This window comes from Anas platyrhynchos, chromosome 1, assembly GCF_047663525.1.
Source record: "Anas platyrhynchos isolate ZD024472 breed Pekin duck chromosome 1, IASCAAS_PekinDuck_T2T, whole genome shotgun sequence".
Lineage (NCBI taxonomy): Eukaryota > Metazoa > Chordata > Aves > Anseriformes > Anatidae > Anas > Anas platyrhynchos.
Genome location: NC_092587.1, coordinates 182,833,062 through 182,859,867, shown reverse-complemented (window position 1 = coordinate 182,859,867; position 26,806 = coordinate 182,833,062). Strand labels below are relative to the sequence as shown.

General features: G+C 34.3%; 1 protein-coding gene across 15 annotated transcripts in view; it reads left to right on the top strand.

Annotated features, from left to right (window-relative positions):
- NBEA (neurobeachin) overlaps positions 1-26,806 on the top strand; it is a 509,188-nt gene that overhangs the window by 130,857 nt on the left and 351,525 nt on the right. For all 15 annotated transcript variants that reach the window (XM_038174546.2, XM_072032602.1, XM_072032605.1 and 12 more), the window contains exons 11-17: positions 12,530-12,638; positions 14,972-15,124; positions 15,936-16,104; positions 23,991-24,070; positions 24,907-24,969; positions 25,077-25,174; positions 26,399-26,491. In XM_038174546.2, the coding sequence (XP_038030474.1) occupies positions 12,530-12,638; positions 14,972-15,124; positions 15,936-16,104; positions 23,991-24,070; positions 24,907-24,969; positions 25,077-25,174; positions 26,399-26,491 (765 nt within the window). The remainder of the gene's footprint in view (positions 1-12,529; positions 12,639-14,971; positions 15,125-15,935; positions 16,105-23,990; positions 24,071-24,906; positions 24,970-25,076; positions 25,175-26,398; positions 26,492-26,806) is intronic.

Genomic DNA, 26,806 nt, shown 5'->3' with positions numbered 1-26,806 from the left:
AGAGTAAATAATTACTTCCTAATGTCTGATCTAAATCTACCCTCTTTTAGTTTAAAGACTAAAATATCCCCTTGTCATATCACCACAGTACTTGATAAAGAGTCCCTCTCCAGTCTTCTTGTAGGCCCCCTTTAGGTACTGGAAGACCACTGAAAAGTTTCCTTGGAGCTTTCTCTTCTGTAGGCAGAACAATGCCAACTCTCTCAACCTGTCTTCGTAGGAGAGGTGCTCCAGACCTCTGAACATACTCATGGACCTCTTCTGGACTTGCTTTAATACGACTATGCCCTTCTTATACTGGGGGCCCCAGACCTGAACACACTACTCCAACTGGGGCCTCACAGGGGCAGAATAGAGGGAGATGGTTACCTCCATCAAGCAGAAAGTCATGCTTTGACTTTCTGGCCTGCAAGTGTAGATTGCCAACTCATGTTGAGCTTCTCATCAACCAACATCCCCAAGACCTTCTCCTCAGGGCTGTTCTCAATCCATTCTCCTCCCAGCCTCTATTTGTGCTCAGGATTGCCCCAACCCAGCTGCAGCACCTTGCACTTGGCCTTGCTGAACTTCATGATCTTTTCACATGCCAACCTCTCAAGCCTGTACAGGTATCTCTGAATAGCATCTCTTCCTGTCCAGCTTATCAATCACACCACACAGCTTGGTGTCTTCAGCAAACTTGTCCCTGCCACCAACAATGATGTTAAACAACACCTGTCCCAGCACTGACCCCTAAGGAATACCACTCATCACTGATCTCCACCTGGACATCCAGCCAGTGACTGCAATGCTTTGAGTGTGACCACCCAGCCAATTCCTGACCCATCACATGGTCCGTCTATCAAATCCATGTCTCTCCAATTTAGAGACAAGGATATCATGAGGGACAGTGTCAAATGCTTTGCACAAGTGATGTCAGTTGCTCTTCCCCTATCCACCAATGCTGTATCCCCGTTATAGAAGACAACCATATTCGTCAGGCATGATTTGCTCTACAGTGAAGCCACGTGGGCTGTCACCAATCACATCCTTATTTTCCATGTGCCTCAGCATAGTCTCCAGCAGGATCTTCTATGAGATCTTCTTGGGCACACAGATGAGACTGACTGGCCTGTAGTTCCCCGGATCTTCCTTTTTTCCCTTTTTAAAAATGGAGGTTATGTTTCCCCTCTTCCAATCAGTGGCAACTTCAATGAACTGCCACAGCTTCTCAAATACGATGGATCGTGGCTTAGTGACTACATCCACCAATTCCCTCAGGACCCATGGGTGCATCTCATCAAGTCCCACAGCCTGGTGTAGCTTCAGGTCCTCAGATGGTCTCAAACCTGATCTTCTCCTACATTGGGCAGTTCTTGATTCTTCATGACATTGCCTTCTGGGACTAGGGCTAGTGCTCTTGCTGGTGAAGACTGAGGTAAAAAATGTAATTGAGTACCTCAGCCTTCTCTATAGCCTGAGTAACCAGGTCTCCTAATTCCTTCCAGAGAGGGCTTTTTTTTTTTTTTTTTATGTACCTTTTAGAAACCTGTCTTGTTTCCTTTGGCATTCCTGGCCAACTTGAATTCTAATAGGGCTTTAGCTTTCCTAATCTGATCACCAGCTGCTCAGATGATCTTTCTGTATTCCTCCCAGGCTATCTAGCCTTGCTTCCACCTTCTGTAGGCCTCCTTTTTCTGCTTGAGCTTGACCAGGAGCTTCTTTCTTCTCCATGCAGGGCTCCTGGTGTTTTTGCCTGAATTCCTCTTTGTTGGGAGGCATCACTCCTGAGCTTGGAGGAAGTGACCCTTGAATATTAACCAGCTTTCTTGGGCTCCTCTTCCCACCAGGGCTTTGTCTCATGGTACTCTACCAAGCAGACCCTTGAAGAGGCCAAAGTCTCTTCTCCCAAAATCCAGGATAGCGAGCTTGCTGTGCTCCCTCCTCATTGCCATCAAGATCCTAAACTGCACCATTTCCTGGTCACGGCAGCCAAGGCTGCCATTGAGTTTTACAATCTCCACCAGCCTCTCCTTGTCAGAGAGAATGAGGTCCAGCACAGTACTTCTCCTCATTGTCTTCTCTTTCACTTGGAGAACGAAGTTATCATCAATACATTCCAGGAAGCTCCTCAATTGTCTATGCTGTCCATCCAACAGACATAAGTATTGCTTAAGAACCGTTACCATATTTTTCTGTACAGATTTTAGGGACAATATAAACTGACTCCTGTATTTGAATAAATAATGAAAATAAGTACATAATTCAAAGTATGTGGCTTATTTTCCTGCTCAGAATGCATTCTGCTGTTAGTTATTCTGGATATTTCCTATTGCATTAGATAGTTCAATAATAAATTATTACACTGAAAAATAATAATAAATAATACTATAATGACCTATGACTTTGAAAAATTTATCTGGAAGCAATACATTGATACATTGATACATTGATACATGATACATTGGTATCATTACTACTGGAAGATCACATGTCTCAGTCTAATTTAAGAAACTAATTTGTTGAAGTTTTGTCAATTTTTTTTTTCCACTTGGTAACTCAAATATTTCTAGCTAAGATGGCTAGATGGCTGCTGGGTTTTATTTATTTATGTATATGTTTTTTCATATATATATACAGTGTAAAAAGTAAACATTCTCATTTCATGAGAATATTTTAGTACAATGGTGAAACTAATGCAACAGTCTTAAAATTAAGTAGGTCTACTTCCCTGCATTCCCTGCAGCACAGTAATGAAAATAATTTCATTCATTGGAGAAAAAAAAAAAAAAAAAAAAAAAAAGACAGAAAAGCTGGTGGTGTAGGATATTGATTTTTTACTAATCTGTTTTCCATCATATACTTTTCATTGAAGTGTTGTGAAGTAGGGGGTGGGGGTAAAGGAGGAGTTGAAAAAATTCCCTGTATGTTGTTTTTGGTTTTGTTTTTGTTTTTTTTTACTGGCACAACAGTAGGCAAAATAGTTTTTTTTTCCAATTTGAGGAAAATCATGTGTGTATGTGCACATATATTTATGAATAAAATATATGTTAAATTCATTAATGAGCTGAGTCTATAATAAATGATTAATCAGCAACTCAGTCTCTTTAAAAATGGAGTGTTAATTTAATGTAAATTGTAGAAATTGAGAGAAAGGCTAATTCTTCCAAAGTGTGTGGTCTTTCTACTGAGTGAGAACATTAATAAAGTTCAATATAAAATATATAGAACTGTTTCTGGAGTTAGTTGAACTGTAAGTAGGAAAACAGTTCTCTGAATAAATCAAAACATTTCTTCCATAATTAGGTTTTTTTTTTTAGAGCTCCGTAATTCATTGTTCTACAGATTATACAAATACATAACACAACAAAATGCGATCCAACTCAAGAACATATTCAAAACACTTTTAACCAAACGCCTGTTTGATGAGATGTGACATAAATGTTGAATTACTGTTTTTTCTGGTGTATGTACATTTTTTTCTTGTATTTAATTTTACAGGATGCTGATATAGAGAAGAAATAATAGTTCAGGTGAACAAGGAAGTAGGCAAATGAAGGAATAAAGGATTTCTGTGGTAAAGGAGAGAGGTTATGGGGAAAGAAGAAAGGGAGCTAAAAGGGTTATGTTTAAGATTAGTTTGTGGGGTGGATTAAGGAAAGTACACATTGTTTCCTTTCCTTCTTTTCCATTGTTGTTTGGACTATTTGGTCATTTACATTCTTCAGGTGTATTTTCACTTCCAAAATTCAGTTGCAGAACTGGATCTGATACTTGTTTATACCCAAAGTGTCTACAAGGCAGCACTTCTTTCTGAAAAGTAGTTGGCATTCAGCACTTCCAATATATCTGTTTTTCTAAGGTACCATCAAAAGGTGGATAACCATTGTGCATCTTTGAAAAAAAAAAAGTCCAGAGGATACTTGATGACATTATTGACACTATTATAAGCCATTATGTTTATAAAGTCTTACTCTAGCTGTTGAAGTATTTCTTTCTTTGTGGTGGCCAAATGGGAGGACTCAAAAGTTGCCCCTTGGAAAGTTGTGCTGTCTCTGGTTTTGCCTTATTGTGTTCCTGGAAGATGAGAAGAATCAACAGCTTGATACCCTAATGTATGAGCAATCCAGACTACTTTTCTAAATCCTTCTCACCTGCTACACTCCTTCATGTTTCAGTCCATTTAATAAGTACAGGTTTCTCTACTTTTTAATTAATTAATTTATTTATTTATTTATTTATTTTTCACAGAAGAAGTTTGGTAACAGGACTGGGAAGGACTACATTGCTTTAATCTCCTTGATTCACTTACAGTTTTAATCTTTTCTAAATGAATAGATTCATTGTAAATAACATTCTGAATGGACAGTGGACATTAGCAGGACAATAGCAGGACAATGTGAATACAGCAACTTCGTGGCTTAATAATATTATTTCTGAATGTTCTTTATTCCTCAATACGCATATCCCTGTATGTCTTATCTACATCTTCTGTAAGACCAAATATTGAAATATCCTACAATTCTGCTTTTGAAGCACTTCAGAGGTTCTTATGCTCTCATTCTGAAATTAGAATGATCAAAACTGAGTTCATATCTTATGAACTTAGTATTTTCTTATTTTAAATGGTGCACCTGCTACTTGAAAGAGTGGTCTATCAATTTGAATACCAAGCTTGCCCCTTTTCATCTTGTTTTTCAGTACTCTGGTTAGAATAGAAAAATTACCAGTCTAAGCCAGTGACTAGTTTATTTAATAAAAATCAATATAGAGTGGATTTGGGGGGTATTTTCTTGATACCTTTGATTATACTACATTGGTAACATGATAGGGAGGATTTGCTTTGTTTGCTTGTGGCCTCTTGTGTACAGTTCTGAATTCATTTGGGTGTGCTGAGCACTGATATAGAGACTGATTTCAACAAGGTATCAAGTGTTGATGGCTTTGGTACTGATCCAATTCCAACACGGAATGAAAAAATAAAGTGTTAATTCAGTTGATATTGTTGCTTTGAAATGTATCATATTGGGAACATATTTGAAAATAGAAGGATCTACAGCTGTTTACTTAAGATAAGGTCAAAAGATTTCTTTTTATAGAAGTTATTAACTGTATTTGCTAGATCACGTAAACTATACTAGAGTAATTAAAAAGGTTTTTATTGTTTATCTTACTAAATAAATGCAGTGCCTAGGGCCACCTTAACTTTCTCAAAGGTTAACACCCTCCCCCCAGATATGTAGCAAAATAAATGTAGTATCTTTTCAGTCAATTTCTTAAGACATTATTTTGACTCTTTAATTTAGATAGTCTATAGGCTCTGATACAGAGCATATAGACTTAGTCTTAGTAGGTGGACAATATTTCATTTCTTTTTAAATGCAAACATCAGTGAAGGGGGCAACAATAATATTTGAACTCCTGCTCATCCTTTCCTTTAAATGTTTTATGTGATTTGTTCTAATCAATTAATATCTTTAACTTTTTTTTTTTTTAATTCAGATGACAATTTTTTAGGTTCCTGTCTGCAGTTAGTAGTGTTCCCGCATATGCTTTTTGTTAGAGTAACTTAGAGAACTATCCTGTCTCTTGGGTAGCAAATATGTACAATTTCCTACTTGTTTCCATAGCTGGGATGTAGCACAGCTTGGCAGGATATATAATATGATATGTTATTTTTTTCTTATCCTAATATGGAAATCTGTGAATTTCCAATAATTCTTAGTTAATCATGTCATTAGTTTAAGTGAATTTGTCTTTAAAATCATAACAGAAGATAGGAATGCCAGGTACTATCTTGCCTATCTGCCTAACCTGTCCTCTCCTTCAAGTATGTTTCAAGGATTTTCTTGTTTGCCCCAGCTGGGCTGGGTGCCTGTGAAAGTCATACTTTTTATGACCCATATCTCCAATAGAGTATCAGGGTCGCAGTTCATTGTTGCTTCCAGTATAGAATTTGGAGTTTGCAGAGTTTGGTTCTGATAACCCACTTCTTATATGTTTCAAAGGGAACAAGGCTAAATATTGCAACTGAAATTTCAGATCTGTTGTATCTAGCTGTGATCAAAGGAAATCAGTTATACTCTTCCCAAAAAGTCATGGAAGGAAATGTTACTTCCCAAATCAGACTGCTGGAATTTCATTTATTTCATTCATTAAAAAAGCAAATAAACTAACAAACAAAAAAACGGTCATTGTACCATGTGTCAAAAATGCTCTACAAACTCCCAAACTGTGGTACCTCCACATATTCAGAAGATCCAGAAACTATTGAGGATGGCTGATTTATGACTGGAGTCTGTATCCCAAAATTTTATGTCCATAAATGAAGTTGTGTAATGACTATCCTCTTCAGTTCTCCCAAATCTCACCTATTCATGCGACTCATGTTTCATGGTGTCACTTTGGATGAAATATATAAACAGTTTTCTCTTATTGTCTTCATCATTTGATGTGAGAAAAAGAAGAGGAACAGAGAAGAGAAAGTAGTTTCCCCTTTCACTCCAATAACCTTACAGAAAGCAAATAGGTACTTAAACTGGTATCTAAGGAAACCCTTTAGAAGTTTAGCTGTGAGTGAGCTGTGAGCTCACTGGATCCTTTCTCCATCCCCACCAACTGTCAGCATGTCTCTTCTGTTCTGAGTTCATATTACCTCCAATCTGTTTAGGAGAACTCTTCCTGTTTTTTCATCACTATGGCTTTAGTAGCAGTGACTGAATAAAAAGGAATGAAAGAATATGTAATTTAGTCAGTAATCTCACAGAGCAATTAGTTGCATTAAAACATGCACGACAGCAATGAATATACCATGAAACAATTTTTCACCTTTTATATTAAAAGTGGAGTCAAAAAAGTTTCTGAAATCTGTGCCTTCCCCTTGTGGTTTGCATTTTCTTCCTGAAGGAAAAAATGTAGAGGAAGTGGAGATCATCTTGTGTTTTCTGTGCATCAAAATATATTACTAGTATATTGCTAAAAACTAATACTGCTTCTCCCTGAGGATTTCTGAGTTCATAGTATGGAACATTCCTCGTCTAGTAAATATTCTGATGAAGTAACGTATCACTTAATGAATCAGCCAAACTTGCTTAACTTTTTTCTGAAAAACTTTTTTCTCTGGAAAAAAATTGTTAACATTCAGATGGCATGGGATGCCAGTGGATGAAAAGCTTTTTAAGTAATAATAATTTTCTTTCTAATATAGCCAAGTACTGAGTTTTGTATGTTCCTGTCAGTTGAAATTATGGAGCAAGTGCCTTATGATTTTTGTGTGTCTGCAAAAATAATAATAATTAAAAAAAAGGTGTATGATTTTCCTTAATTCCAAACACTCTGTTTATGCAAAGATTAGTTTTCAAGAGTTATCACATAACAGCCTATGATGGAGTTAATCATATAATCTCTTTATCTTATTTTGTAGAAGCTGGAAATAAGATGGAATTAGTTTATGAAGGATCCTTCTGAAAGATAATCAGACAACAAATTCCTGCACCCTTCTTTTACATAGCATCTTCAAGTTAAATAATCTATTATTTATTAAGATACTTAGATATTCATAGCCACATGCTTACTTAAATCTGCTTTTTGTAATGCAAAATCCAAATAATTTTATAGCACACACTTTAAGTTGATATTTTAAAAAATAGGTAAAATTTTCAGAGAAAATTTTAATAGAAAAGTAGACAAGAGAAACTGATCTCTTCAACGTCTTACTGAAGGGGAAAAAGAAAAAAGAAAAAAAGAAAAGAAAAAAAAAAGCATATTTCACTTCACTTATTCTCCAAGAGTCTTTGCCACCTGAATATTTTTTGAATATATGCAATGGCTGATGTTCCCAATAGGATGCAATCACCAGCCAATTTAGAAGTTGACAAAGAAGATTCTTTGTCTATTGTCATAGTAAAGACTTCATAAACCATGTGACTTGTAATCTGCACAAGTTCTTTAAAATTCCCAAAGACATAAATGGAGAGTGAAAACAAAATATATATTAATGTTTTTAATTATTCGTATTTTTAATGAAGAAGGAAGGAAGAATACTCTATTTACCTCAAAATTCTGGGATTTGAGGACTGTTACCTACAGAATCAATTATTTTTGTGAATTACCATAATATATTTTGTTATTTAAGGAGCAATACTGTATGGCTGTTGACTGCAGATTGTAATGTTGACACATTTCAATGTCAGCTTCATGGTGAATTATTGAAACATAATAGTTATTTTTATTGTATCTATAGTTTAGAGTGAATTAAAGATGCTCGGTGGTATTTGTAACCTCACAGTGTGTGTCATAAGAATGACTAAGAATGAACATAAGAATGATCTGTAAGGCAGGGTATTGACAAATATCATGAATGTGTATAAACATGAAAGCAATCTTAAGAACATCTCCCAGTCAGGTAGTGCATGCTGTGCACACCAATTTTGTCCTTCTGTGGTTTGTTCTTTTTTGATTGTTTTATTTTCTCTTTTGTCTTCACAAGAGATATGTATGTTTGAGGGGAAACATACTATACTATAATAATGTAATTAGTCTTTTTTTTTTTTTATGTAACAGTATCCCAGTGATTTACTGTCTGTACACCACACTAATTACGGAATAAGCAGTGTCATAATCATTGGAAATACTGTAGTTTTATTTTGGTTTGAAACTTTTTTTTTTTTTACTTTGTAATGGAAAACTGGAAAAAAATATCCTGAATTTTCCTATAGTAGAAGAAATCACAATTCTGCCTGATTTAGTGTTAGTGTGTGTACATACTTTCATTGCGTGTCTGTATATTAGCTGCACTGCAGACGAATTGATGTCTTCTAGGTAGGGCATGGAATAGAGGAGATGTAGGAATGGGCTGAAGTATCCTTTATATTTGCCTTTGTATCTAGGGGAGTTGAAAATAGGCAAGAATGGAGAGAAATTTTGTATGGCAATGCACAGAATTTTGCAAGTTTAATGTGAGCCCTGCACCAATCCGATGCATTTTAGTTACTGGTAAGTTTGTTAAATTCTGTTTGAAAAATTTTTCATCTTAGAAGACAGTCTTCTAACCAATACTATTTCCCCTGTGTCAACAGTAACTTTTTAAAAGGCATAATTTTGACAACTTGGTTCTGCTGATAAAGATTTTTATATTTAAAATCTTAATTTATTTTCAGTTTCCAAGATGATGATATAAATTGACTATCCTTAGAAATATGTTAAAACTTCTGGATACAATCCTCTAAATTAGGCAGGTAGACTAAATTGTTAGAATGCAATGTTGAGGAGAAAACATTCATTATGTGATTAAGCATTTATTGCTACATATAGATATATAGATATATAATACGTATACTTATGTGTTTGGATGAGGTCAGTCTGAGTATGTAGAGAAGGAGAAGTTCTGAAGACATCGGGGAAAGCATTGAAAACTTTTGGGTCTTTGCAGGCAGATTGAATGCTCTCTAGTATAAAGTATAGATAACATAACGTAAAAAATATTGTTTCATTCAGCAGCTGTTATTTAGTACAGTTTAACTCCCTCTTTCCTCCTCCAAAAAAAAAAAAAAAGTTTCACCCAAAACAAGTATAAGCAATATTTCTGGGAAAAAAAAAAAAATTAAAAATAAATCAGACTAAGCATGTAATCTGTTTTCTGCCTGTCTCTTTGATCATATTCTTCAGGTAGTACTAGCTTTGGTACTGTGTGTGCAATTATAATTTAAAAGCCCTTCCATTTTGATCTTACTATACTATACACTTGAAGGTGTAATAATGCATTCACATGTGCTATCCCAAGATTTGAGTTAGTATATACTACAATTCTAGTATTTGTGGTGGTAATCTTGGATAACGTGGAATGATGAAGAATATAGGTAGAGTTACTGCTTGCAGTGCGGGCTTGTGGTGTCTTTGCATGTCTGGTTTCATAGATGTTCAAAGCAATTTTGGCCTTAGAAAAAGGCGTAGCACATTCACAAAGGTATTGTCTGAATTAATACATTTCCCTGAAAGTAGAAACATTGGCATCACTTTGCAGTGACAGCTACGTTAGCTCTGTACAGAGCTAATGTGGACAGGCAGGATTAATCAGTTCAGTCATATCCTACATAAAAATGGCTAAAATCATCAAAATGATATTTAGGCTCTATCTGTATCTGAATTAAAAACTATGTTGATTGACTATTCCTTGTACAGAACCAGCTTGTGGTTTTTTGTTTCTGTGGCATGGTTAAAGCAGGCCACTGACTGTTTCACAGTCAACTGATGTATTTTTTGCATAATTAAAAAGAAGTAAAGACAGAAAACCTACTTTGTTAAGATGTCTTAGAATTTGTGTTGTCCTATCAGATTTTATAACCATTGTGTAAAAATTGTGTTAATATGAGATAAGTATAATTCCACTCCATGGGTTTACATTTAAGTTGATAGGAGTGACAAATAAATTGCAATACAGGCTTCTGGAACATCACTCACAGAAATTATATTCCAAACATGTCTAGTGGTGTTCACATGCTATAAAAATCTTTAAAATCCTTTTTAAGAATAATCTTTGATTTTCAATATAAAATTAATATTATTTGTTATTGTAATTTAGGTCTTAATCCCACAAATGTATGTTGTTTCTTAATTTTATGCACTTTTGTCCTTCTAAGTCTAAAAGTTACTCATAAAATAGGATAGTGTGGAATTTTATTGGATCTTGGAGTTTTCTTTGATCTATTCAACTTCTAAATTTTCTAAGTATAAATCTTCAAGGCTTTACATGAGCTACTTATGTCTTGTCATGTAGTAAAAATGATGAATGTCTCATTTTAAATGACAAATACAATAGGAATTTTCTGTCATGGTAAGAAAAAATTGATGTATATAACCTGTTTTGAAATTGATGTGACAGTTTGACAGACTGTTTTGATAAATGCTTTAGAGTATTGTAAATGGATGTTATCTGTGTTCTCTTACTGCTGACACTTTGTGGAGAATTCTATATGTGTTTTTAGACTGATTATCGTGACCAGTCAGCAATGAAACAAGACAAGGCATTGTTTCATGTTCACAGTATGTACTTGGCCTACACTGTGTACTCTTCACATGCCAGCCTTTCTCACCAAATAGAATACATCTTGTTCTCCTCAGCACATTAATTGTGTTTTGGATTAATCAATCTTAACATTTATTTCAGTGTAAAAGATTGAATTTGGAGAGAAATAGAACTTCTTGCTAACTACATGCCCTATGTAAAATTGAAATTTATAAAATGTAGGTTGGTCATTTTCTTTAATTCACTTTTTCATACTTGGAAATGCTGCAGTTTTCACCCTTGCCTGTGGCCAGTACTTGTGTGTGAGAACCTTCATGATTTCAGATACTTCTTTTAGGAGTTAGGAATTGTTATAAATATTTTATTCTTAGAAAAGGGAAAATTACTTTTTTTTTTTTTTTTTTTTACATTTGTAAGTCAGCATAGTGCATTCCATCACCTACCTTTTTAAGCTATTTCAAAGTAATTTAAAATATTTTCTTTTCTTTCTGTCATAACATTTTTTTTGTTTCTCCTTTTCCTCTGGGTTTTCAGCAACAAATGAGTATATTTTTGTTTCCCTCTCACTATACAAGAACCAGTCGTGGTTTCTTTCTCTGACAGTGAATTGATCTGCCATATATTCCCTCTGTTTGTTGGTTTTCATAACATAGTTTCATCAGACGATGAGTCTGTCCCCTGAAGTCTTTAATATCTCTCCAGTTTCTAAACTGAACACTTTTTCAATTTCTCCCCCCTGTCCCCATCCTTCTCATCTGGTGCTTTCTTAACACCTCATGGATATTAAGCACATCAGAGCACATCTGGGAATCTGGGATGGACTGCTGGGTGACTTCCTTGCTGCTCTGAGTCTTTTTGTGCATTCCTACAAGAATGAAAAGTGATTCTCAGCCTTTATTTGGTGAGGCCTAGATACAAGTTTAATGTTTGATCCTGAGAAAGTATGATGGAAGCTCTTCACCTTGCTGTTACACTGTGGTTTGTGCTGGGCATTGCTGCCCACATGCATGTTCAGCCATTTGAGTCCTCATTTCCATGGTAGTAGTGTCTATAGGAACTGAAAGTGTGGAATGATGATTTATACCTAGGGGTTGCATATTTTGCTATTTAGCATAGTCTGGATGGTCTGATGGCTGGACACAGCCTTCAGCCTGCATCATTCTAGAATCATAAGCTGGATCCCACTCTTCATCTCCTGCCTCTGCCAACTGCAAGACCTTTGGTTAGAACTGAAAGTTGCAGGACTGGATACTTAAAAACTTGGGATAATTCTGTTCAAATCAGGAAAGCTAAAACAAATATTTTTCCACTTCTATAATAATAATAACTCCCACTCTTACCGTTGTAATATGTGAACAACCATGGGAGAAATCTGTGAACAAGAAATGTAAAATTTATATTCTTTCAAGGAATTGTTCACCACTTTAAGCCTGTTTCTGTTCATTTAGTAGCTGGTTAATATTGGGAATGCAACAGACTGATTCTTCTGTATTTGTAACGTGAAAAACACTTGTTCTTTACATGCAGTGCTACCCTATTGGCTTTCTTGGTTGAGCTTCTTAAGAGTTCAGTAGCCATGCAAGAACAAATGCTTGGTGGAAAAGGATTTCTAGTCATTGGCTACCTCCTCGAAAAGGTATATGTTTTTGATTGTTTTGTTCTTTGTTCTTAGTATTCTACTGCCATTCTTGTATTTCCAATCATTTAGATGAAATCTAAAGGCTGGTAGAATAAAACATATCTGTGGTTTTAGACATTTTTATTTGTAATTCTTCCAAGTTGTCTACAGGAGTTGTTGGTTTTTTTGTGTGTTTTTTTTTTTTGTTGTTGTTGTTGTTGTTGTTTTTTAATCTTATTTGTCTCTTATCTCCCAATATTGAAAGAAGCAATCTTCTGGATCCTGTTTACCTAATTTACCCTTTTACTTTAGAGCTGTTTGTGAATCACTTTAAATGTATTTTCTTTTGTGTTTCTACACTCTCTGTCCCCTAAACTCTCTTTTAGGCAACTTGTATTGTTCCCAGTTTGTAGAAGCATATCACAGACATGCAATAATTTAGGTTTACATTTCTTTGTTGTGTGTGTTAATAAAAATTAAGTTAGTCATCTGTGGCTTATTTCTGAAATTGTTGATGTAGTTGATCTGGGTTTTGAAGAAAAAAGCTATAAAATAATTTTCTTTATGAAAAAAACAGTTGCAAGTGGCATTTCCTTTGCTTATTTGTTTTTACACATGTTGAGCAGTTATCACAAAGCTGAGTTTCAGGTCAGATGCTTATCTGACAGATGTTATCTGCTCCCTGGCCCCAAAACCTTATGAGATCCAGTTACTGTAATTATGCACAGCTGACAGTAGTTTGTCTGTCAACTAAAAATTAAAAGAGTAATACTCTTACAGTTGAATCTTATGGCTGTGACATTCTTGAGTGGCTGATATTATATGTGATCAGCATAATAACAATCATTTGAGGAGTTACCTTTATAGTTTTGTGTTCTCCAATGATTAAATTATGATAATCATGCATTTAAAAATGTATTGAATTTTAAAGAGGATTTATAAATAATTTCTCTTATTCTGATGCCTATGTTATTTGCACCTAGGAAAATACATTCTTACAGAGAAAGAGTTTACCTTCATTGAAGTATTATATGAAAGTAGATTATTCTCTTTGCATCTATGTTTTCCATACTAAATAAGTGTGATTTAAACTGTTGAAGGATTATTGTAAGATTTTTATTTTTGTTTTATTTTGCTGTGGTAGGTTTTCTTGTGATATATAGTCAGAATGAATTTACAAAGCTCTTAGCTCCAGTTCTGTATGTTATGTGCAGGCAGGCCAGTGAGTCCACATGGAGTCCTTTGCTCTTGAATAGAGCACTGTGGTTCACACACACTGAATACATTGTACATTTATATGTACAAATAAATGTACATTGTACATTTGTTTTTTGTTTGTTTGCTTGTTTTTTAATGATATATTTGCCTTGGTTGAAGTTTTTTAAAAAGATGTATTTTATTTTTTTCATTATATGCTTCTGTTCAGTTGGCACACGTCAGGAAAAAAACCTTTTGTTTCCCAGTCAGGCTCTATTTTATTATTTGTAAATTATCTGTTGTTCATTTTCTGACATGAACATCAAAATAACCTGTTTGTTCTTATTAGCTGCAGACTGTTTATTGTGATTTGTGATGTACAAGCCAAAGGAAACTCAATATCCAGACAGAACTTGTATTACTGACAAATGGACTTTGCATCTAAAAATAACAAATCTGCATGTTCCCAGACTGTATTTATAGCATTAAATGTAACTGGAACATTTTGTAGGGAAGGCAAATGGGAGGATTTTTAGTGATTTTTTTCCTATTGGTTCCTTTTGTTTACTTGGTATATAAAGAAGTTTGTCAAAGACCACATGCCATGTTGCTAGTTAGGAGCAGGTCTTAGCAGTGGTTTCATAACATATGCTATGAAGTTGAACAGCTCTCTTAAAATCTGATGAAACTTTGAACCCAAATCCTTAATTACTTATGTTTAACAAAGCAAGTTTCACAGTAATATGTATTTACATGTTGATAAACCCGATTTCAATAAGACACACAAACTAACTAAAGAAGAGCTAAGGACTTCAGATGGAAGTTCTCAAGGCACTGTGTAGCATGATGTAGCATGCTGACTGGCTTGTATTAAAACAACCGAAAAAGGAAAAAATAAAAAGGATTTACACTGAGTTGATTAATAATTTGAACTCATAAAATGTAGTCCTTAGAATGATCATAAATATTATTATGAAATATAAGTTGTTGATATCTTTTTGTATGTTCCTTTCATATCCAATGAAATAAAAACATATGAGGTTGCATATATTTAGTAAAGATGAGCCTGGTGAAAATATTGTTTAATATTTCTGCTGTATTTTAATGAAGAAGTTAAAAAAAAATCCTTTTTTTTAATGATTATTTTTCCCCAGTCATCTAGAGTTCATATAACCAGAGCAGTTCTGGAACAATTTTTATCATTTGCAAAATATTTGGATGGATTGTCTCATGGAGCACCTCTGCTGAAGCAATTATGTGATCACATCCTTTTTAATCCTGCTATCTGGATACATACCCCTGCAAAGGTAATTGTACACTTGACAGATGTTATGACTCTTATACAGTGAAGTGAAATAGTAGTGTTCTTATATGCCATGGGACTTTTATATATATATATGTATATACACACACACACATATATATATATTTATAATTTATGAACATAGTAATAGCAAAAACTTCTTAGATCAAGAAGTCTATCCCCTGCTTAACTATAATCTCCAGTGAGTCTTATGCATTTGTACAAGTAGTTATATCCTTGCCTAAGATTCTGGCTAATTCTATCAAAATACTGTTTCTGGAAACCCAGTCCCTTCTTAAGTGGTTGCATTGTTTTCCTAGTGATAAAGCATAAGCATATGTATTTTCATTTGTAAGCTAAAAGTAAGCTATCTTTTATGACACATTCACATACATTTTCCCTTTTGATTTAAATTATGTATTTGGTTTCATAAAACTATAAAAATAAATGTCATTTATCTCTGATTATAGTGAAAAAAAATATTTCACTAAAAAATCACAGTTCAGAAATGTGGACAAAAGTGAAAAGTGGCATGGTCCTAAAATCTAAGAACATATACTTTTAGTATAAAAATGCAAAATATAATACTAACCAGCACATTTATTTTTGCATTAATCATAATCATAGACAATTTAGGTTGGAAGGAGTTTCTGGAGGTTATTCCAGATGAAGATCCACTCTCTGCTGTCTGTAAAGCTTTTTTTTTTTTTCTTATATTTTTTTATATCCTATCCAAAGTAAGTCCTAACAACTCTTCAAATTAAAGCTGTTAATATTTAACTTGCACCTATGCAAATAATTATTTCATTTCTTAGGTGCAGCTGTCCTTGTATACCTACTTGTCAGCTGAATTCATTGGAACTGCTACAATCTATAACACTATACGCAGAGTAGGAACAGTACTGCAGTTAATGCACACACTGAAATACTACTACTGGGTGGTTAATCCTGCTGATAGCAGTGGCATTACTCCTAAAGGGTTAGGTAAGTACCATGCATAAGAAATATATTATAAACACTTCCTGTATAGCAAGATGTAAATTTGTCAAAGCTCCTTGGATTTATAGACAAGGAGGTAAGTAATCAGCAATAATCAGTACCAGTCTTCAACAATACAATGACTGTACAAGTATTTTTAGTAAAACTCTGACAAGCAAGTTACTCACACCATTCTTTACATTTGTGTATTCCCAACAGATTCTTACTCTGGTCTTCAGTGTTATGTGGGGCTACTTTAAAAACATAGAAAAATCACCGATTCTTCTGTACCAAAGAAGAAATGTTGTATATCTCATATACTAAACAAAGTTTTGTAGGGTTTGAATATCATAATGATTGATTTGTAGGGTTAAGTGACATTGAAAACAGAGTGGAAACCTCTGGTTCTTACTACTGAGATTTCCAGTTCAATAATATTGTCCTTACAAAATAGAGATTGATTTAACTTTGTTTATAGTCAGGTGCTTCGTCTAGCTCAGGAAACATTAAACAGTAGCAACAACAAAATATGATAATACATGAAGGCTAAATGCTGCATGTAACAGATGTGTATTAACCAGAGCATCAAATCATTGTAATCCTATACACTCCAGCTGTAATGTCATTACATTTAGCAGACTACTTGTGTAAAGAAGGGAGGATTTGGCAGAAAGTCTCTTAAAAAATAATTGATATTAGAATGTTATTAATTATCTTTATTCTGTTACTACATTACTGTCATGCTGAAAAATTGAACAACTGAGAGATGCAGTAGTGCTGTCAAATATGCAAATATTTAAGAATCTGAATACAGATAAGTTATTGGCTAATTCTTCTATTATTGGAGCTATGTGCATAGCTGTATGTAATTATTTTGTGAATAAATAAAAATTGAAGGAACTATTCTTATATATACTCACAGGCAGTGGAATTATAACTTGTTGAGGCCCACAGGAATAGCTGTCTGAGGATGCTTAATCTAGGATAAGAATTGTTCCTACCATTTTTATTATTAACAAAAAAAAAAAAATGGAGCTGGGACCTCATTCAAAGTTATCTCACAGTATAATGTTAGACTAACTATATTCTTCATAGAATAATTAAAAATTGCTTTAAAAATACCTAACAAAAGCACGCTGTGCTTCTGTTCTCTATTCATTTGAATGAAAAATTTGTAATATCAGATTATGAAAATTAACTGCAGCTGTTCCTTAATTAGCTTGGATTTATTTTTTTTTTTAATGATAAAAAAGTATTTTCCACTGATACTGACTCTGGATTCCCTCTGCCCAAACGGAATTAAGCCACATTCATCTTTAGTACCTACAAAGTAGGTGTTTCAATTTGAGCTAGATGTCTGCCGATAATAAACAAAGGAATATAGGATGGATTCAGCTGCCTGCATTTGGCTTTCGAGCATTGTTATTGTCTCTGTGGGGCATCCTACTTCCTTTTCAGGGTCTGCTGCAGAAAGATGCAGGTTTCCTGTGTTTCACTGTTAGCAATGTGTAGATATCTTAGATACCTTATGGTGTGTCAAATTGCACTGGAAAGTACATTTAGGAAACTGAATCCTGGCCTGAGTCAATACAGACTCTTTGGTTTGAAAGGTGTTTGCTCTCTAGTCTCTATTGGCTATATTGACTAGCCCTCCACTGACTTCAGTGGAAGGTTAGAAGCAGGTCTTATGTGAAGCCAAGTATACTGTAGATGTCTACAAGTAGGGTTAGCTGAATCCTGCCATAGGGCTGACTCTCTTCAGCCTCATGCTTGTGACGTCCTGATGAAGATTACACTGCAGTGCTACTTAGGCACAGTTTTACCTCCAGGCAAGCTAACCAGAAATGATCTCAGAGAGGAATTAGGATGCCCAGCTGATGAGTTTATAAACACACTGTTATTTGTGACTGTTGAATGAACAGCTACTGGGAGGTAAAGTTTCCGGATGTCAGCTACATTTACATCTAGATAGAGATCTGGAAAATTGCTCAATTAGTTTGAGATTGCAAGTTTGATTATATTGTCTACTTTTTGCTCTAATTCTTTTTTTGTTTGTTTGTTTCTTTTTTATTTTAATTAAAGAGTACCTGTAGTTCTGCATCATGATACTAGTTCCTAACAACACTTTGGAAATGTATTGCATGTTACAGACTTCCCTATGGCTAGACTTGCTCTTCTGTGGAAACTGTGTGACATTTCTTTCTGCGGGAGATATGGCTTGCTTTTTCCTTGCCCAGATGTGCCTCTCTGCAGTGAGCTGTATCTTTCGAGTATTCGTGTCTGTAAGGCCACTTGTGTAGCTACAAAAAATATATAATGTATTCATCAAAATCTGAGCAGAAGGCATGGGGTACACAAGGACACAAAATTAAGAATGAAAAATGAATCAGTTACTGTGAATTAGCATACGTATGGCTCTTTTACTTCCCTATCTTTTCTCTAATTCTTATGTATTTTAAGGGTGTAGTACATTCTCTTCTCATTTGTGTCAATTCCAGACTAGGCACATTTGTTTCTGTAAGAATACAACTAGATAGCTCTCTAAAATGTAATCGGATAGTGCAGATTACTGTTTGTTTGGTGTAGTGGTACAACAACAAAAATCACAATTACTAAGGCCTGTGTAGTGTAGTTGGGAAGGCATTTTATATATGGTGAGTCCATGCACCTTTTCAAAATATGTATAGATCAGAATTTCCTCCTTTTGTCAGCTAGATTTCCAGATAAACTTACCTTTCTTCGAGGCTAATTTCAACTTCTTCCTTGTTCCTCCCTGTTGCTTAGACTGCAGAAAGTCCTATGTATTTGATACAGCTGTATTGTGTAGTATTTCCTATCTAAAAATGACTTTCATTGTATTGAGTTGAACATGTTGGCTTGCCAGGGAAGAAGATCAGTGACATGGCACTGTATCAGCAAATCAACAGTAAGATTTTTTTGCTATTATGTTACAGGTTGCTTCTGCTTCTGACTAGCACAGGGGTAATAATTATGATAACTTGTAATCAAATGACTGTGGAAACACATTAATTGCTGATATGATTGTTGCTAAATTTCATTTCATATTAACTTAATTTCATGTTGTTTTATTGAACACACATTAATTACTTTCATCGATTGATAAAATTCCCTAAAACTTTTCAAAATGTTTGATTGACTGGATATTATATTACTTCATTACTTTTCTTCCCCAGACATCCTTATTTTTTTAACATTAAATGAAATCTGCCAATGTGATGTAGAAATCTGGTTGATTCAGGCTCATAATCTTAGAATGCTACAAATAGAAAAAGCTGTAGATAATACTGCCTTATGTTTTTTTCTTTACACTTCCATTTTCAGCAATTCATGACTTCACCAGTCCTAATAAATCAGAGAAGCTAACTGTTCCAGGATGTTGTTTTTGTGTTGATTTTATTAAACAGCGTGCAGCCACTACTGCCACATATTGTCTGCAAGTTTACCATTCATTAAAAAATAACACAGTGTGTAAAGAGAAGTTTGTAGAAGCAAGTAACTTAGGCTTATAAAATACAATGATGTGAACATTAGACTTGCTGCCTCAAAAGTGTCATTTGATATTTCAGAATGAAAGAATGAGACCTACTGAGTGGTAGTTTTACTGTAAGAAACAGAAAAATATCACAATATGAGAAAATCAGAATGGTTTGGGATAGGAAGGACCTTAAGGATCATCTAGTTCCAACCCAAGGGGTTGGACTAGTGGTCTAGTGGACACTTTCCACTAGAAAGCTTACCACTGAATCAAAGCCCCACCCACCTTGGCCTTGAATGCTTTCAGGAATGGTTCATCCACAAGGTCTCTGAGCAACCTGTTACTGTGCCTCACCACCCTCTGATTTAAAAATTTCTTCTGAATATCTAATCCAAATCTACTCTCTTTTAGTTTAAAGCCATTACCCTTTGTCATATCACATCACTCCCTGAAAAAGTGTGTCTCCCCACCTTTCCTTTAGGTTTTAAGGCCTGGTAGTCCACTATAAGGTTGTAGAATCACAGAATCATTAAGGTTGGAAAAGACCTCCAGGACCATCTGATCCAAACATCCCCCTACCACCAATATTACCCACTAAGCCACATCCCTAAGCACCACATCCAACCTCTCCTTAAACACCCCCAGGAACGGTGACTCCACCACTTCCCTGAGCAACCTGTTCCAATGCCTGATTGCTCTTTTTGAGAAGAAATTTCCCCTAATTTCCAACCTGAACCTCCCCTGGCGCAACTTGTGGTCATTCCTTCTAGTCCTGTCACTAGTTATCTGTGAGAAGAGGCTGACCCCCAGCTCCCCACCACTTCCTTTCAGGTAGTTGTAGAGAGGAATAAGGTCTCCCCTGAGTCTTCTCTTCTCTAAGCTAAATAAATCCAACTCTCTCAGACTCTCTTCATAGGAGAGATGTTCCAGCCCTCTGATCATCCTTGTGGCCCTCCTCCAGAACACTCTAACAGGTCTGTGTCTCTCTTATGTTTGGAGCCCCAGCGCAGAATGCAGTATTTCAGGCAGACACCACCTGAAATATAGCAGTGTAGAGAGGGAGAATCACCTCCCTCAACCTGCTGGCAACATTTCTTTTGAGGCAGCTCAGGATAAGATTGGCTTTTTGGGCTGCAAGTGCACATTTCTGCTTATGGAGTTTTTCATTCACCAGTACCCTAAAGTTCTTCTCAGGGCTGCTCTCGATGTATTCTCTACCCAGCCTGTATTCATGTTTGGGATTGCCTGAACCAAGTGCAGGACCGTGAATGTAGCCTTGTTGAACTGCATGTTGGGTCCACCTCCTGAGCCTGTCCAGGACGGCATCCCTTCCTTCCAGTGCATCAGAATGAAATATGGTATTTCCTTATAAGAGACAACCAAAGCTTTAAGCTAACTTGGAATAAGACCTTTCAAATCTGAAAGAAACTTTAATATAAATCATGCCAATATCAGAAATTTGACCATGTTATACTGTTTTCAGATAATTTGCTGTCATATTAAAAGTAAGCTTATTCATGCATACATTTTAATAGCATAATGCTTTCTTCTTGTATACGTTTATAATTTTTTACACAGCAATATCGAAACACATTTTAATATTAGCAGTTTGATTTACTATTACTTGCAGACATTTTTCTGCTTTGAAGTTTTATTGCTTTCTCCTGTCTTAACAAAACACAAAGTTGGGTGTGTTTTCTGTACTGACTGAGTTTAGTATACCCTCTTATTTGACTAACATTTTTTCTCAAAAAAAAAGTGAAAGTTCACCTCCTGATTCTTCTGCAATTCAGCTTATAAAACAGGACATGCAAACATTTTGAATTACTTAAAAACTCAAATACTTGTTTCAAATTTGGTTTTCTATCTTCTTTTTCATTATTGCTTTCATATTTCAAATTAGTATTTCTTTCTTTATTCACTATGGTAAATTTATGTTGTTTTGTTTCCTTTTCAAGTATTAGAAACACTATTTCAAAATGTATAGATACTTGATACATATTTGATACTTGATACATTTTTAATATAATTTTGCTTGATAGTTTTACATTTCAGATGTACATGTACATAAAGGAAGCAAGTTTTCCACTTAATACTATGGAATTGAGTTTCTTATTTTATTGTTGTGTTTTGTTTAATTACTTGTTCTTGATTCAATTGTCAATTATAAATAGGTGGCAGGAAAAAATGAAGACCACATTAAATGGAAACCTGTGAAATAATCCTGACATTAGGAAGTACAGCAAAATAGTACAGCAAAATGCTATGCAGACCATTCTTCCAGTACTTGTAGCTAACTGGTTTACATAGTGTTCAGTTTCTCTAGCCTCTGTTATTTTTCTCTACCAGTCCTCTTTTAATTTTCAAAGTAATGAAGTCTTTTGAGTAGAGACTTTCCCTATTTTTCTGATTCTAAGGCAATGAAGTTTCAAAACACAATTAAAATACAAGGAAAAAACAGTAACGGAGGACAAAGCAAAAAAAGAAAAAGCATTGTTCAGTCTGCTTGGCATATAACCTGCAAGCAAGAACTCCTTTTGTGTCTTTTGCATGTTGAAGAACTCAAAAGGGTTCTTCTGTATCTCCAGAGAAACTATTGGGTATGTGAATAACTATGAAACTCAGGTATCTTTGAAGAGGTTCCAAGTTAATTTGGGATATTCTCTTTTTAATCCACCCTTTGAAATTTCTGTTACAAGAAGGCTTTGTAGAGCTCTCCGTTGCCTTATTGTTCCATTTTCTGTTTCCATAATTACAGTCTTTCAGGAAAGACAAAACACCTCGGTTTTTAGGCATGGTTTTCAGATATTTTATGTTATGAAACCTGGTAAGGTGTAGGAAGACAGAGGCAATGTGAAGACACAGATTTCTGTGATGCAGTTAAAGGAGTTAGATTCTGCATTTCAATTAAGGGAAAAAATAGCTGTTGGCTAGCAACACCATTGCCAGAAAAGCACATGCAGTTTTTAATGTAGTGCATTTAGTACCAAAACACTCAATTATGTTTTTACAACAGGAAGTGGGTGTTTCATGGTGCCATTAGAATGTATTCATAGAAAACTGTTCATATAGCTTCAAAGCCTAAACAAGAGATTTTTACAACAATACCCTTACAGTTGTGACATATGATGGTATGGGGAGAAAGCTGAAAGTTATTTGCTTCTTTCTGAAATTTACTCAACTCTACTCCTCTTCCATCTGAAACAGGGAAGAAAACTTGAGAGGATTAACTAGTCTGTTTCTTCTTCCTTGCTAAGCAAATACAACTCATCTTCAAGTTTGCAACAAGCACTTTCCTGTATTAGCTGTGTAAAGCAGTGACTTCACTTTGAAGAGTGGAGCCCGAAATTTAATATATAAAAGCATATATTAAAATTTTGGATTTAACTGGATTTGAAATCCTACTGAGACGTATATGTTATTAAGCTTTGATATTTGTTTATCAGCAAAAGATAAAATGGTTAATGAAAAAGTAAATTAGGATTCACTGATTTTCACTGTGCAAAATTTATGACTGTGTATGACATATATTGTTTGAAAAGTAGGAATTTAACAAAGAAATTTCCAGTTCAATCTTAGCCATTTATGAAAGGGGAGAATGGAATATACAGTATAGCAAAGTTCAAATGAATATATTTATTCTAAGTCTTTGCTTCTTGATTTTCTTAAAAGAAAATCTAACAAACAAAATTTTAAAAGGATTAAGGATTGCTGACTTTTTTTTTTTTTCTGTTTTAAATTGATTCTATTTTTTGGACTCCTTAATTCTCTTCGATTAAATTGTTTGTTTCTGTCGCAAGTAATAGCCATCACTAATATTTCATTAATTTATTCTTTTTTGGATTTCATTCTGATGGCATTAACATAGTGGGCTAGTTATTCCAAGTTATCATCAAAAATTTTAGGTGAGATTTGGCTTTGTATTCATACCCTTCTAAGCTTATTTATACTACTTAACTTGCACTGTTTTCAGTGGAATTTCATTCAGTATAGTCAATAGAACTAGATTTTTATCCTGAATTGCGCACTGACCTTGGGACAGTTGAGTAGAATTAGTCAATAAAGAGACTGGTTGTCTATATTCGGATTTGTATCTCCTGGATCATATGAGAACATGATTCTACAGAGCCTATACCTTAATTCACTTGTGTGGGTCAAGATCTGATTACTGCCCTGAAGGGCAGTGTCTTGTGTTCTTGTGTCTTTGTTTAAAAAATATATCTGGATTTTTTTTTTTCTTCAAAAATGAAACATCATTCAAGGTGCGTTGTGTCGTAAAATATTATTCTGAAAGTTTTATATAATATAATATGAGATCTGTTGTAGGAACGGAAGAAGGTGCACTCATTAGAGGAGTTAACTTATATTTAAATGTGGTATATTTTGCTTCTTCCAGATGGTCCTCGGCCCTCACAGAAAGAGATCATATCACTAAGGGCATTTATGCTTCTGTTTCTGAAACAACTTATTCTTAAGGTAAAACAGTCAATTACAGATGGAAACCATTAATATCTGTTATATAGGTTCTTTCACAGTAGTAAATAATTGATACCTATCAGGAGTTATATCTGTTTCTGGTTGTTAATTTTAATTGATGCACATAATTCTGACAGACATAAAGGCAGTAAATGCATACAATATTTCTTATTAACCTCACCAAACTAAGCTATATATATTTTATTAAAGGAACATACAGAAATAATATGTAATACTACAGAACCTTTCAGGTATTTGGGGTAGTTTTGTATGATGGTAGATAAAGAGACATTGATAAAGAGACAAGGTAATGGAAGTAATTAAGTCAGATACTGCAGCTACTACATTTATTTATTTATTTATTTATTTATTTATTTATTTATTTATTTCTCCTAACACTGTTTGAAACAGTCCAGGACTCTTTCTCTCTATTACAGATGGTCTTTGAGGTATAATTTTCCATGTGAGACTTGAAGCTACACTGAAAAACAGTATTTTCTGGTCTATCTTTTTTTTTTTTTTTTTTTTTTTTTTTTTTTTTTTTTTTGTGGTTGAGCATCAGGAATTGGAAGAGTGGCAGTAATAGCTAATACCATCCAAACCCCACACTATAAGAATCATTTCTAGCAGTAATAGAGGCCTGACTTCAGACTGTTTTGTATTTCCACTGTGGTACGGAAAAGGAATGTAGTGAAAATGAGAATTTAGTTTTTTGAAGTATAGGTAGTAAATTTGTAGAATTACTTGACTCAGTACAAGTTTTCTTAGGCCATGCTTTAAAGAATGAATTTTCTCTCAAAAAAAATCTCATCTTTTCTTTTCTTTTTTTTTTTTAGGATCGAGGTGTGAAAGAAGATGAACTGCAGAGCATATTAAATTACTTATTAACAATGCATGAGGTACATTACTGTAATTACCTATCTTTTACTGTAATCACTTGTATCAGATCTGTGGGAAGCTTGCTGTTGAGGTTAGTTTGTCGAGTAACATTGGTCTTGTCATACAGGACGAAAATATTCATGATGTGCTGCAGCTGCTAGTGGCACTAATGTCCGAACATCCAGCATCCATGATCCCTGCTTTTGATCAGAGAAATGGGATACGGTAAGACAGTGAAGTGAGAAAATATTTTAAAAGTAGTTGCAGTATTACCACTCTCCAAATGCCTTCTGTTTCACACAAATATCACAACTGCTGATCTTTCAAAGTACAATTTTATTAATTTGGTATATAACTTTTTCAAAAACAGACTGGTTTTGGATAGCTCTGAGACTAAAATTTTCCCCTTGAGGTTATCACTATCACATTTGAAGGTAAATGTACTGCTGTACTTATTTCTCAATCTCAAATAGAATATGTAATTAACAAGATACATCAAAAAGCCAAGTATCTATCTCAGAATCATTGAATATTCTGTCTTCTGATGTTCTACATAATTTGGGAAAGAGGAAAATGAGAGAAATCATGTCCTAATCTCTCAAATTCTCTCTGAAAAAAAAAAGTAAGGTGTCAGTGGAACTTATATGGTTATGTGCTTGTTCATACTTTTAATATCTGATAATTGCCAGAAAAGTAGGGTGTGGTTTTTTTTGGTTGGTTGGTTGGAATTTTGCCTGACATGGTAATAGAAGATTTTTCCAAGATTAATAAATTTAATGGTAATAATTTAATGTTTACTATAGGTTTTTATTTTGCATTGTACTTTGGAAAATACAAGAGGAATAGAAGAAAAAATGCCTATCACTGATAAATTCAAACTGTGTATTCTATAAAATATTTAAAACTTCATAATACTACTTATATTTAAAACTATTTGAATGGCAACGCTAGGTGAAACAAAAGTATAGGGAAGACCTGTTGAAAAGTTAGGACTTTTCTGTCAGTTTTCTATCTATAGTTCTACAGCAAAATAGCAAAAACAAACAAACAAACCACATTTTTGTTTTCTGTACTATCCAGTTACTTCAGGAAACCACCCTGGTGTGACTTTGTGTTCCAATCTTTTCCTTTTGTATAAGCTATAACTTCTCAGGCTATCTTTTATTTTCTTCTTCTAGCTAGGGAAGACTATTAGGAAAGGTTTTTTCTTTCTGTTATGAAATGTTGAACTGAATGAAAACACACCATGCCTCTAACCTAAAGAGCTCGTAATCAAATTCTTATGCTGTGCTTGGTGATTTCAGTATACCCTTCCATTTTATGTAAATTGTTGGGTTTTAGTGTTGTAAGTTCCCTATAAGATATTCCTATTTAGTGAAATACAATCTGTATGTGTGATGTTCAGTAATAAAATGAAAAACCTTGTGAATTTGTTTTTCTTTTTTTTAGAGTAATTTATAAATTATTGGCTTCCAAAAGTGAGAGTATTTGGGTGCAAGCTTTGAAGGTTCTTGGATATTTTCTCAAACACTTGGGCCATAAGTAAGTGTAGTTTCAAAATTACTGTAGTAGTGTAAATTCACAGTTCTTTATGCTTTTTTGTCATAATTACTTTGCATAATTTGACAGTCTTCAGAAATGACATAGAATAAAATTGTTACATTTCCCATTTAATCATTTGCACATTCTGTTACCTTTATACATTAGGATAAAATTGATCTTCTAGTTAACTCGTTACTATTATGAGATCTGAAAAGATAGTGTTTCTATACCAAATATATGATATGTTGAAAATTAAACACTGAAATGATCTAAAAACATTTTTCAAAAATACATTTTAGAAATTTCTCTTACATA